The sequence below is a fragment of the Vanellus vanellus genome (assembly GCF_965231255.1).
Source record: "Vanellus vanellus genome assembly, chromosome: 15".
NCBI lineage: Eukaryota > Metazoa > Chordata > Aves > Charadriiformes > Charadriidae > Vanellus > Vanellus vanellus.
In genome coordinates, this window is record NC_138920.1 from 14,166,783 (window position 1) to 14,180,238 (window position 13,456).

General features: G+C 54.4%; 1 protein-coding gene across 1 annotated transcript; it reads left to right on the forward strand.

Annotated features, from left to right (window-relative positions):
• Positions 1–3,668: 3,668 nt before the first annotated feature.
• TNFRSF6B (TNF receptor superfamily member 6b) lies at positions 3,669–11,239 on the forward strand (the record flags this gene model as incomplete). Its single annotated transcript, XM_082491167.1, has 4 exons — positions 3,669–3,710; positions 4,270–4,648; positions 6,888–7,085; positions 10,819–11,239. The coding sequence occupies 4 exons, from the start codon at positions 3,669–3,671 to the stop codon at positions 11,085–11,087; spliced, it is 888 nt and encodes a 295-aa protein (XP_082347293.1). The 3' UTR covers positions 11,088–11,239.
• Positions 11,240–13,456: the final 2,217 nt, after the last annotated feature.

Sequence of the window (13,456 nt, forward strand, 5' to 3'; positions counted from 1 at the left end):
GGATTACTTCTCCTTCTGGGTAGCAGAAAACTGGGTTTGCTTCTCTGTGTTTGTAGAATGTGTGTTTAGCTCTGGCAAGTTTGATCTTTAACAGCGTTAAGAATAAAGTCCAAGAGATTCACCGTCTGCAGATCCGCTGACTGGCGGCTGGAGGAGAGAGGCTCATTCTGGGGCTGCGGAAGGCAAATGCTGAAATGTTAAGTCTCTGTAGATAAGCAAAATGATTTGGCTGCTGGCTCCTGAGGAGAAAAGCCTCCCTGTCCTCTCACCTCCTCCCTTTGGCTCCTTCACGTATCCAGAGACTTTGCATTTGCTTTTTTTGAGCGCGTGATCTGGGATTGACTGTCCACCGATGCCTGTTCGGGAAGTCTCTTTGAGAATGAGATGCTGCCTCCGCCTCGGGGGTCGCTGGAGGGTGAGGGGAGGCTGTTAGGGACGAGCTCTCCCTTCCCCCTTCCCCGACCACAAGTGCCCGCGCTCCTGCTCGAGGGGCACTCTTCAGGACCCCTTCTAGCTAGTGGCTGGCTGTAAACAAGGTGTCTGCGCCTGGGCTGTATACGGGGGATAACATTAACGTAATAGATGTGACTATATGTGGAGGGAACGAGCGCGAGAAGAGTATTTGGGAACACTGAGTGTTGAGAGATGAGGCCATGAAGAGCCCGGTGGGTGCACAGGAGAAAGATAACGGCTGGAGAGGAATGCAGCTCGGACTACAGCTCGGTCACGTGTGTAACAACTCTAAAACATGAAAAGAATGCCACTCCTTGTGGTGTTGGGCCTCCCAACAACAACAAAAAAAAAAAAAAACAACCACCAAACAAAACAACAGAGTACAAAATTTTCCAAAGTACATTTTTGTGCGATGCTGTATCTGGTGTTTGACACTTGTAGCTGCTCAGCGGCCTGAGCCACCCGACAGAGCAGAGGGCACCCGGGAACGGGAGATGCTTGAGAAAAATACGAGTTGTGACAGCTGCCGGTGAAGCTTATTCAGAGGATGCTGCACTGGCTTATAAAAACAGTATTGCTTTTGGCCAGCTGTATTCCTGCGTGCAATCCCTTTCTTGCAGCTCAAACAATGGGGGGAAATTTGCTCAGAGCCCCAGCGCAGGGCAGGCGAGGGTACCGAGCGCTGCTGGTTTCAGAGGCGGTGGCTGATGTCCTCTTCATTGGAGGTCTTCAGAGCAGAGCACAAAGCTTGACCTGAGAGCTGCCAGGCTATAAATGGCAGTTCCAGGGAAAATGACTTGTGGGAGGGTATTTTAGACCCTTCAGTGTCCCCATATGGCGATGTTTGAGAAGTTGTGCGTGTTAAGCAAGTGTGTTTATGGCCTGGCTACTGTTTTCAGACTGGTCTCTTACATGCTTTTGTTCTGAGCAAGCGAGGCTTTGCCGGCTGATGGTTGTTATCCCTATTTTGTCTTGAGAGATGATACTCTCAAGTATGGTGCTCTACTGGTATAAAACCTACCAAATGGTTTTTTCCTTGTCGCAAGCCTGCTGCTCCACATGCCAAGCCAGGGATGGCGGAGCTGTGGGATGTGCCAGTAGGAGAGGCCATGAGGAGTTTGTGACCCAGGAACCGGTGGGGTTTGTGTGATGAGCTGCAGCAGCAGCCCAGCGTGCCGATCACAGCATGCTCCCTTGCTCTTTTCACAGATAAAGATGGTAAATTATGACATTAACAGGGGTGTAGTACAAAACCCGTCAGATTTCCCAGCTGAGTGCTCTGTGCCTAAGGATGTGATTTGTATATAGGTGTGTTTTCTTCTCTTCCATTGATTGGAAAGTTTAGAAAACAAGAAAAAAAAAGCTAAACTTTTTTTCTCTGCCAGCTATTTGGGATTGGTGGCAGCTTTCCCCTTCCACTCTGCCTTGTGGCACCGATCCTGATAGGAGAGATGGTGTCTGGGAGGAACTAAAAAGGCAGATTTTCAGGTACAGCGTACGCTGTGCTCTTCATGGGCTTGGGAAGGAGCACTCCTGCTCTTACACCGAAGAGAAGGTAAATTCTGTGCTCTTTCTCCTTCCCCCTGCGCTGCGGTACGGGGGGGACCAGAGTAGGTGCAGCCGGAGGGGAGGGACGGTGAGGTCTCCCCCGTGTGCCTTCCCAGCACATAAAGCGCTTTGCAGAGGTGGCCTTGGATATTCTTGCCTTCAGAGGGACTCTGGTGAGATGAGGCAGAAGGACAAAGTACACGAGTCTGACCTATTTAAGCAGCGGCAGTGCAGAGCCGGCAGGCACCAGTACGTGCACTCCCGCGTGGCTCTGCTGAGCAGGGTACCTGCCGGGCTAAGCTCAGTTTCCGCTGAAATCCTCGGGGTCCAAGATTTATGGCAAAGTGTCACCTGTAAGATATTTAAATGCCGACCTCCTCAGCTGCTGGACGTTGTTATCCCATAAAAGGTAACTCTTAAGTGGTTTAGTGGTACAGTTGGAGTTATAGAGTGTCATCCTCAGTGCTCCTGAAAGGAGAAAGTTGAAGCTCTGAGCCTTTTTCAAGAACGCATTGCCTACCCACTACAAATCTGGGCTGGTTTAGCAGGGTTAGTGCCCTCAGCGTGCGGGAGGCGGGTTGGGGTCTCGCAGAGCAGCCCCACAGTGCCGGTGAGCAATTGCACATCTGGGCTGTGTTTAGGGGCAAACTTTGCCCCCAACAGCCAGAGACAAATGCCGTTACTGGGAAGTTATTTGGCACTTACAGCCAGGGAACAGAGTGTTCGCGGGGGACTTTCCCTGCCTTTCCCCAGCCAAAAAAAATAATCAACATACCACTATAAAACTTGCAGCTGTGCAAATCCCACCTACCTCCTCCCTCCGCGCAGGTAAATGCGCTCGGCTGCCCAGAGAGCTCCGTTTCTTGTGTGCAAAAGCAGAAAGGGGAGCGAAAGCGGCGTTGGGAAGGCGGCGAGCGCCGGGCTGCGGGGCTGGAGGGGAACGCGGAGCCGCTGCCCGCCGCGCCGGGAGCCCGGGAGAGGGTGAGGGGGGCCGGGCGGGCCGGGATGCCGCCGGCCGCTTGCGCAAGAGGGGTCTTTCCCAGGGACCGGGGCTATAAAGGTGCTGCCCGGCGAGGGAAGCGATACGGAGCGGGGCGGTGAGGGCCGGGGATGCGGGCCAGGGAGTGGAGCCGCTCCCGGGGGTGGGATGGGGAGCGATGGAATGGAATGGGGAGGGGTGGGAGGGAGGGAGGGAGGGAGGGCAGCCGCTCCCGGGGGATGGGGTGGGGAGGGAGACCTCGGCTGCTGCCCCCACCACCTCACCCTCTTCTATTCCCTCCTTGGCTGCTGTTTGGGTCCTGCCTGCTCCGTAGCTGGGGGTGACTTGCTCCTCCGAGCGCTTACGCATGTCGGAGCGATGAGTACGTCAGGAGCACGGACGCAGCCTTCCACTGGCAAGCCAGTTCTCCGCTGTGCTATAAGACTCCGTTCTGTCCCTGGGCTGGGGAGAGCCGGCATCTCCCTCGGAGAAAGGACTGTCTGAAAAGCAGACTCAGCGTTTCTTAAACAGTCCTCACCCGTCTCTCTCGGCTTTAAAGCTGCTCGGCGCTGCTGCTGCAGAGGGGAACTCCAGCCCAGCTGCTCTCCTCAGAGCCAGTGCCAGCCTCTGAGGAACCCTCTCTGTCTCCGCAGGTTTCTGATCGTGGCTTTCGGAAGTCCTCGGTGCTATGCTACCCTGCCACGTGCCGAATTTAAGGCATCCATCCAAGGTAACGTACCGCCTGCTCTTAAGGTTGGGTGCACGTGCTTTGAAAAGGAAAGGGAGGATAAATGAGACTCTGGGATTCTCCGGTCCTATACCGAGTATCCGCATTTCAAAGAAAGTTTAGAGTTCCTATGGAGCACCCCTGTATTTGCTAGTTTGGAAGACTTCCCTGCTGCTTCTTGACCTGCAAAGGTCTCACCCCAAACGGTGGGGAACCGAGTGGGGTGCCAAGAGGAGGAGAATGTGCTGGAGCTGCTTTTAGTCCTGAAAGAGGGAGATGGGGTTGTGGAGGCACCACAAAATGGGTTTGAGAAGCATTGTTTGGGAAGGAGGCTTTGTCACCTGGGGTGGCAAGCAGAGGGCGATGGGGAGGCACGTGGGGGACAGCGGCTGGTCCCCGGTACCACCGTTGCTTTACCCCTGGGACTGGGGAGGGCGTGAAGTGGGAGAATAATTTCTCTCATCCACAACAGTAACAAATTCTGTAACGCAGCAGCCGAGTTTGCTGCTTCTGCCTCTGCGAGAGGACGAGCTGAGGGCTCTTTGCGCTTTCTTTGCTGTAGTGGATGTTTGCCCCTCTCCTCCTTTTCCTGGCTGAGCTCGGCTGCAGCGCCCAACCCACGTACCAATGGAAAGATGCTGTGACAAACAAGAAGCTCACCTGCCAGCAGTGCCCGCCGGGGACCTTCGTGGCACAGCACTGCACCCGAGACAGACAGACGGTGTGCGAACCCTGCCCGGATTTGCACTACACGCAGTACTGGAACTACCTGGAGAAGTGCCGGTACTGTAATGTCATCTGCGAGGAGAAGCAGGTGGAGGTGCAGCAGTGCAATTCCACCCACAACCGCGTCTGTCAGTGCCAGGAGGGCTACTACTCCGAGATGGAGTTCTGCATCAAGCACTCCGAGTGTCCGCTGGGCTTCGGCGTAGAGAAACTGGGTGAGTACCTTAGCCAGGTGGCTGCGGCAGCGGTGCGGGTGCTTGTGAGGCTCTTGTCACATCCTGAAATCTCCGCTGGAGCTAAAAATCAAGGAGAAACGCAATGGCTGATGATTGCCCATAGCCTGACCTACCCCCTTTTTGCTCACCAGCACAGTGCTGTCCTTGCTGGCGTGTGAAACTGCTCCCGGCGTTTTTTTTTTTTCCAAGGAGTGATTTGTTTGGGGTTTTTCTCCCACTTTTGCTTTGAAAGCCTTTGAACCCCCACCCCCCAGCACCACGCTTAGATGGGACCCAGCAGTCCTGGTCACCTGCTTCACCTGCCACAACAGGCAGAGCTGGGCCGTGATTCACCCGTCCCCGGAGCAGCAGCTCGCCCTGCCGCGGCTCTCGGCAGGTGGAAAGGTCCGGGCGGCTCCTTCTCCTCCGTCAGCTCCCTCCTCCTCGTAGGCAGGTAGCCAGGGAGCTGGGAATGCTAATTGTCCGGACTGAAAAGGGCTGCTGCTAATGATGCAAGGGCTAGGGCTGGTGAATGTGTGTAGCTCTGGGGCTGGGTTTTGTGGTTTTTATTGAGCAATTTTGAGAGGCTGTATTTAAAACATGAAATGGATACATGGAGAGGTTCCAAAACTGTAAAATCAGCCTAGTTTCGATTCTCATCTGAGGGAGATTCCCACGTCCGAGACTCAGTCCCCTGCTGAGACGTAAGTCACGAGATATTTTAGGGGGGTTATTTTTCCACTGTTTCTCCAGCACAAATTTGCCTGATCCCTTAGTTGCCCCCATTTATATGTGTACACGCTTTCTAAAAATACAACTTGCCGACAAGTGTGTTTCCCTCTCACTCTCCCCCGAACCTCCAAGGACCAGGCTCCGTCTGGAAACCACAGGTGGGTATACTAAAACAGCGTGGGCAGCATCAGCGAAATCAGCGTTATCTTGCGTCACGCTTTGAAGCGTGGAGGCTTTTGAAGTCTTTCCATGCACAGCAGAGGAGAGCTCTGGGCTCCCAGGCCAGAGGAGCAATACCCGCTGTCTTCAGCTGACGCTTATGGTTGAAGTTCGGGGTTTGATTTTTCTATAGGGCGTGACTGTTACAAAACGCAGTAACGCAGCAAAAGGTGAAGCAGGTCTCCCAGCAGTGCGGGGCAGCCCTTTGAAATTAAACATCAAATGTGGCTGGAGGGTTGGCTGTGGGACCGAGGAGCCACGCCAGCAAGTTGAGGCATTTGAGGAGAAGCTAATTTTTTGGACATGATTAGTATTTTTTTACAAACGGCTTCTTGCGTGGGGAATGATGGCACCCCCGCCCAGGCATCTGAACCCGCAAGGACCCAGCATCCAGGGTGGATGGGCAGAGCCCTGGGGCTGTGTCTGGGTGGGGACGATGTGGACCCTGTGGCTGCGGAGCGGTGGCTGCGGGGCCGTGGGCTGACCTCGCTGGCTTTTGGGTTGGTGATTTGACCCGTGTGCGGTTCCTCCGGGGACGCGGACTTCTCGTGGATTTCCCATTTGCAAATACCGACTCAGGTGTTGGAGTCGTCAGCTGGGCTGGCTGGGACATCCCCTGGTAAAGCCAAAGCAATGGCCTAAAGAGGGTTGTGACAAAGTAGAAACCTTGTTCTTAACGAGATACATGACGAGGAGATGAGAAGGGGGTGTGAAATTTGCTGCCGTCAGGGCTGTTCCCTCTTCTCCCAAAGAATGCGCAAGACACCCTGATGCAATCTCGCTCGCGTGGCACTGTCCCTGTGAAGCAGCAGCGGGTCTGGCCCAGAGCCTGGGTGGGAAACTGCGGCACTGCAGAAGCGAGAAGAGCTTTCACCTTCTCAGCGACTTTTACTTTCACTTGGCCAGGAGCCTCCTGACTCTGCTGTGAATCAAAGGGCTGGTTTGGCACTGGGCTTACCCATCGCCCCAGCTGGCATCTCCTACCCGGGAGGTGGCCCTTCTCAGTAGCAGATGAGATCTCCTCTTGTGTCTGGAGGCCGGTGACGATGTAGCAGCACGTGCCGAATGCTTTGGCTTGGGAAACGACTGGGGAAAGCGTTGGTGTTTGCCCTACAAATGGATGCTTCCTGGGAGACTTGCAGGCAGCGATCATTTCCAAAACATCACCCTCGTGCTCGAATGGTGTCTGGCACTCTTTGCTCTGCCAGCATCGTCCCCAGCTCCTGCCCCTGCTCCCTTGCCAGCTCGTCACCCCAGGCTGATGGTCCCTTTGCCTCCCCGTGCGCAGGTACCCCCTTTGAGGACACCAAGTGCCGTGCCTGCCCCCGCGGCTTCTTCTCTTCCTCCAACTCCAGCATCAAGCCGTGCCAGCCACACCAGAACTGCGAGCAGCAGGGGAAGGTGACCAACGTGCAGGGCAACCAGTACCACGACACCCTCTGCACCTCCTGCAGACTGGGGAAAAGCAACAGCACTCAGGGACCAGGTGAGCCGCGGGCAGAGGAGGGGGGGGGGCCGGGACCGCGATGCCGCCCAGGGCGAGAGCAAACTTTCTGGTGACTTTCTCCTATTTAGATGCAAACTGAGGTGAAATAGCTTGTAAAAGTATGGAGTGATCCATAATTAATAGTAACTTTAGACAAAATATAGATTGTCTGCCTTCCTCCCCCTCCAGGGGGGTCATGTAGGGCAGAGACGGGGTGCAGGGCTTAAGCAACGGCCACCGCTCAGCCAAAGCGCGTGCAGGCTCCTTGCTCAGCGAGAACAAAGAGCTGGCAGTGAAATCCTGTCGGTTCTTACCAAGGGACTGGGTTAACTGGGGATACTGGGACAGGAGGACAGTTTTGGCAGCCATTGAGCTGTAACCGGTAGCTCGCAGTGATAACCGATGGCTGGCGGTCATGGAAACGGGCGCAGTGTGAAGGGTTGAGACACCCAACTCGGCTCCTGGCGTGGCTCCTGCGCTCACTTCTCCCGCGCTTTCAGCCCATTTACCAGGAAACTTCTACTGGGGCCGCAACCTTGTCTCATGCAGGTTGAATGGAGCAGAGTCCAGGGTACATCAGATGCTCAATGTAGGGTGGATTTTGACCTGTTAGGTGGAAAAGTAGAGCCATGGTGTCAACTGTGTCACCATGGTAGTGCAAACAGCACTAAGCCTTGGTGGAGGCTAAAGGTTGGGCAGGAGCTGCCAGCAGGCACAGGTGAGGCTAAAGGAGAGCGATGGGCTGGCTCTGGGTGCTTTGTAACGTGCACCCCAACAAGTGAGGGGGTGAGGAAGGGACTGAAAACCATCTGAAGGGCCTGTTGTCAGTTGAGGTGAAGCAGGCAGCCATTTCAAACCACCCGCTCTACTCTGAGCATCCAGTTAAGATACACAGGGAACAAACCCAATGTGACCGGTCCGAGTGCCAGTGAACCTGTGCCCTTGGAGTTAAAAAAAAATAAATAAAAATAACCAACCATAGAGCCATAGAACAGCCCAGGCTGGAAGACACCTTGAAAGTTCATTGGTCCCACCTTCCATGGGAAAAGGAGCTGAGATTGTCCAGCAGCCTGTCCAGCCATGTCCTGAAAACCTCCAGCGATGGGGACCCCACTGTGTTGCTGGGGAAGTTGTCCCAGTGATTGGTTCTTCTCACTGTAAAAAATTTATTCCATCAAGATGAAACTCGCATTTCAAGAAGAGCTTCTCCTCTGCGGTGACGCAGCAAGGAGGCTCTTCCCCCCGCCAGCGTGCGAGAGGAGCTCCTGCCTTTCCACCCTCTCCTGGCACGGTCAACGCGAGACATTTCTGCTTACGAATCCTGACTCACACCACGAGCTCCTTGCCAGGAGCGTGATCCCGACAGAGAGAGGAGATGGAAAGCTCCGTCATCAGCAGGACGTGGTCCCGGGGAGGCGGAAGCGGTCAGGTGAAGGCTGCGTCAGCAGCATGTGCGCTGCCGCTCGTTAGGCAACGGCACCCACGGCCAGAGCAGCCTTTCAGCTATTTATAGAGCGAGAGGAGACCCGTGAGCAATGGGAGCTGAGGGGTATTTTTAACTCTGGTTTGTCATGATTTCACTCGGAAGGCGTGCAGGCACCTGCCTTCCTCCCGGCTGCAATTGCAGGAGTAATTCAACATACACTGCGAGTTTGCAGGAGAGGCAGAGTCTGGGCAAGGGAACCTGACCCACCCCTCTATAACCAGTGAAACCGTTCCCAGTTTACCATGGCATGAAACCGGGCCAGTCTCTCCCCAGTTGAGTAATCGTTTGGCCTTGATCTCTTGAAAATTCTTTGTGATTTCATGCCTTATGCTGGACGCGCTCCAGCAGCGCTTCAACCAGCCGGGACCAGGTCTGTCCAAAAGCCCTGGTCTGGGCTGCACCTGCAGCTCGTCCTGTCCCGAGATGTAAAAATCTGCATGGGAAAATAGAAACTTTCAGGAAAAATAACATGTGTAAATACTTACTGTGATTACCTTCGTTTTTCTGGAATTTCCCTCTTGCCCTACTCCCCAGCAGGGAGGAGAGTGGAAAAGGTATATTTACTTTTTTCAAAATTACAAGAACTTTTACACATTGTTTACTAACTGCCCCGTACAGGGTGGGCCGCTGCTGGGAAATCCAGACCGTGGCGAGGGCTGGACGCTGCCTTCCAGGGCAGTTACCTGGCAGAGATGGACGTCAGCCAGTTAACGATACCATATTTGGTATTTTCCTCCTTCCTTCCAACCTCAATTTTTTTCTGATTGCAAAATGCTAATTCTGATCTGCTTATTTCACCGCACACCTGCCCGCAGCAGGAGCCAGCAGCCCTCCCTCTTCCCCTCCTTCTTCCCCCTTGACTTAGGCAAAGGATGAGCTGCTGCAAGCCAGATGCTGCCACATCCTCGGGCAGGGACTCGCGCTCTGCCTGGGCACCTGCAGGCGTGGGCAGAGCTGGGCAGGGGACCCCCAGCTCATGTTCATGGATGTACATGGCCATGTGAGCTAAAATACCCTCCCGAATCTGGAAGATGGGTTGCGAGAGGCAGGTTTCCCGGCAGGGCGCACTGGGCTGGGACCCCTGGTCTGAGCTGCAACTGGAGAGCAGCGCCCAGGTGAGGACAATGACATAGAATCATAGAATAGTTTGGGTTGGAAGGGACCTTTAAAGGTCATGTAGTCCAACCTCCCCTGCAATGAGCAGGGACATCATGCCAACACGCTGGAGGGAAGGGATGCCATCCAGAGGGACCCTGACAGGCTTGGGAGGTGGGCCTGTGTGAACTGCATGAAGTTCTACAAGGCCAAGTGCAAGGTCCTGCACATGGGTTGGGGCAATCCCAAGCACAAATAGAGCAGCCCTGAGGAGAAGGAATTGGGGGAATTGGTGGACGAGAAGCTCAACATGAGCCGGCAATGTGTGCTGGCAGCCCAGAAAGCCAACCGCATCCGGGCTGCATCAAAAGCAGCATGGCCGGCAGGGCGAGGGAGGGGATTCTGCCCCTCAACTCCGCTCTGGTGAGACCCCCCTGCAGTGCTGTGTCCAACTCTGGAGCCCTTAGCACAGGAGAGACATGGACCTGTTGGAGTGAGTCCAGAGGAGGCCACGAAGGTGATCAGAGGACTGGAGCCCCTCTGCTGTGAGGACAGGCTGAGAGAGTTGGGGGTGTTCAGCCTGGAGAAGAGAAGGCTCCGGCGAGACCTTATTGCAGCCTTCCAGTGCCCAAAGGGGCTACAGGAGAGCTGGGGAGGGACTCTGGATCAGGGAGTGGAGCAATAGGATGAGGAGGAACAGTTGTAAACTGAAAGAGGGGAGATTTAGATTAGACATTAGGAAGAAATTCTTTCCTGTGAGGGCGGTGAGCCCCTGGCGCAGGGTGCCCCGAGGAGCTGTGGCTGCCCCATCCCTGGAGGTGTTCAAGGCCAGGTTGGACGGGGCTTGGAGCAACCCGGGCTGGGGGGAGGTGTCCCTGCCTGTGGCAGCGTGTTTGGAATGAGATGATCTTTAAGGTCCCTTCCAACCCAAACCATTCTGTGATTCTATGAAGAGCAGGTTCCTCAGAGCCCCATCCAACCTGGCCTTGAATATTTCCAGGGATGGGGCATCTACCACCTCTCTGGGTAGATGTCCAACAGAGAAGCTCAGTAGGTCTGTGAAGAGGCTCTGTAGGGCTGTGACCTGCTCTCCTGGTGTCCCACAGTCACCTTCCCTCTAACCTCCGGGCGGCTTTCTCCCACCAGCTCTAGGAGATGACGACTGTGAGCAAGCCATGATAGACTTTGTGGCATACCAGAACATCCCCGTCAGAAAGCTGAAGCGCCTGCAGCAAATCCTGGAGCACTCACCGAGGAAGCAGGCACTGGAGACCAGGGCGGCCATCCAGGAGAAGTTCAGGGCTTTCCTCATCCACCTCAAAGAGGGGCACTACGAGGTCACCAAGGAGCTGCTGGATGCGCTGCGAGCTGCCAAGCTGCACTCCATCGAGGAGAAGGTCCGCGAGCGCTTTCTCCTGTAATGAGAACACAAACTGAACTTTTCGGGTGGTTTTTTTTTGGTTGGTTGGTTGGTTGGTTTTATTTTCTTCTGTGGCTTCATTAATTTATTAATCTTTCCAAACCTAACTTGAAATGCAGTGTAGAGATGAGTGATGGGTCAGAGTTAAACTGTGCTGTGGCTGCTGCGGTGGGTCCTGCTCTGCGTGTGGGTGCGTTGCTGCCTCTGGGACGGGATGCTCTGAGCAGCAGCATCCCTGTGCCAGTGGCCACTCCGGCTCCCGGGAGCTCCCTGGGTGCTGGCCCCTGATTTTCCAGCACTCAGCAAGGGCCAATATTTTATCAGAAGAGAAACATGAAACCAGGGTCATTTTTTTTCTGGAGAAGAACCCAGCTCCCCCTTTTTTGACAACTGTCTGGCTTTGTTTTAAACTTTGTGGTTTGGGTTTTGTTGTAGGTTTTTTGTAGTTATTTAACAGTATTTCCCGCAGAGGATTCACTTGTGTTTGTCATGCTTTGTTGTGAGAACGGAGTTTGCTGCTGAGACACGCGTTGGGTGTAGGATGCGCCTGAAGTCACTGGTACAGCCGGCTTTATGTTTTTTTCTAAACTACCTGTTTTTATACCATATGTGAGAGATGTTTTCTAAAGAAAGAAACCAAAGAAGTTATTTTATTATACAATTCTGTCACTAGAGTCCTTTTCTAGTCCCATTTGGAGGAGACAGGTGGTGTTGCAAGTCCCAGACCATCATCTTCTGACTCCGCTTACCCTTGTTCACTCTTTGTATGTATGTGCTTCACCCCATGATCACACAACCTCAGCCGCCCACACGACACAACAGCCCACCGAAACCCGCCTCCCCGAGCCACGGCAAGGCTGAATGCGAGCGGGACGTAGCCTGTCTGCGCTGGGATTTGCCGCCGGTGCAGCCAGTGTGAAGCTCACATCTCTTGGGTCAACCCAAGAGTGTCACCCTGAGCCCCAGGTCTGTCCCCAGACCCAACCAGACGCTGTGGCGAGCAAAGAGGCGCTTAGTCAGCCAAGAGCCGTGCCTTGGGGCACTTTGCTGACTGCAGGCAGGTTTTTTTAAGCCTTCCAGATGTCATGTAGGGAAGTCACCAGGGGTGACCCTCTCAGGCATTTTCCAGCCTGTAGCAGTGATGACACAGAGCCTACATCTCCCGCCTTGAATGAGTTTGGCTTTTTTATAGCTCTTTTTTAGCTGAGTAGTTGCCAGGAATAGTCTGTGGTTCAAAGGCGGAATATGTTTCCCCAGCCAGGAGCTGTTATAAGCACTTTGAAACATGTGCTGAGTGGAAGTGCCCCCACACTTCCCCCGCACGAGGAAGGCTGACATAACCGAGCACAGAGGGGATTTTAACCTCCCCTTGCTGCCCACAGACTCGTCCCGGCCTTTTCCTGCTGCAATGATGAGTTGTTCATCCATGGTGGGCTGGATAAACGGGGCCGATCCTGGGGACAGCGCTTGCCTTTTCGCTGCTCCGGAGCTTCGGACTCCCTGGATGTCTGCTCGCATCTGCCTGGCTCTGCAGCTGGGGACCCCAGACTTGCAACCATCTCACCCCGGTTTTGGGCTGTGGGGATGAAGCAGTTCACTGATCCTGACGTTGCCCCGGGTCACTTCAGGCAGGGACAAAGAGAAGTGAATGGCTGAAAAGCAGCAGAAGGGACCCCCTCGCTCACACCTCTGCACTGAGCCAGGACTGAGCCTGGCAATGCCCTTGTCAAGCCTGGCCCTGAAATCCTACAAAGGAGGCTGCACAAGGGCCAAACCTCCCTTTTCCAGTGCTCAGTTATCACCACATCTAATCTCTGCCCCACTGAGCTGCTTTATCCCAGTGGGCTGCAGTTCGGTCCCCAAGCGTGACTTACTCTGAGTCCCTTGGCTGTAGCGAAGTGCTGATGGTGCGGTCCAAGAGCAGATGGGCTGGAGATGAGGAGGGTTTCCATCAGAGTACTGTGAGAAACGAAATGCTGCTGCGGTGTGGTGCTTTTCCCCGAGGCGGAGGGAAAGGCAGGACACCAGGGCTGATGGGTCGAAGGCTGGAGCAGCCCTTGCAGCTCCTCGTGGGATTCCCGTCCTGCTGCATTGCAGTTAGTCCTGATGCAGCGCTAAGGATTCAGCAGCCTTTGTCTAAAGAAGAGGAATGGAGGGTTGTTATTGTAGCAACTGCCTCCTGTTCTTTGTCCACACTGCCCTGGCTTCTTCAAATGTATATTTACCATGAGATCTGGGGGAGATTGGGGGGAGGGAGGGAAAATGGGAATGTTATTGGCAAGAAGCTGGTAATTGGTACCTTGGATGCTGCTTTAGTTGGGAGACATTTCCAGAGAAAGAGGTGCCTTTTCTGTGTATTTGTTGTGATAA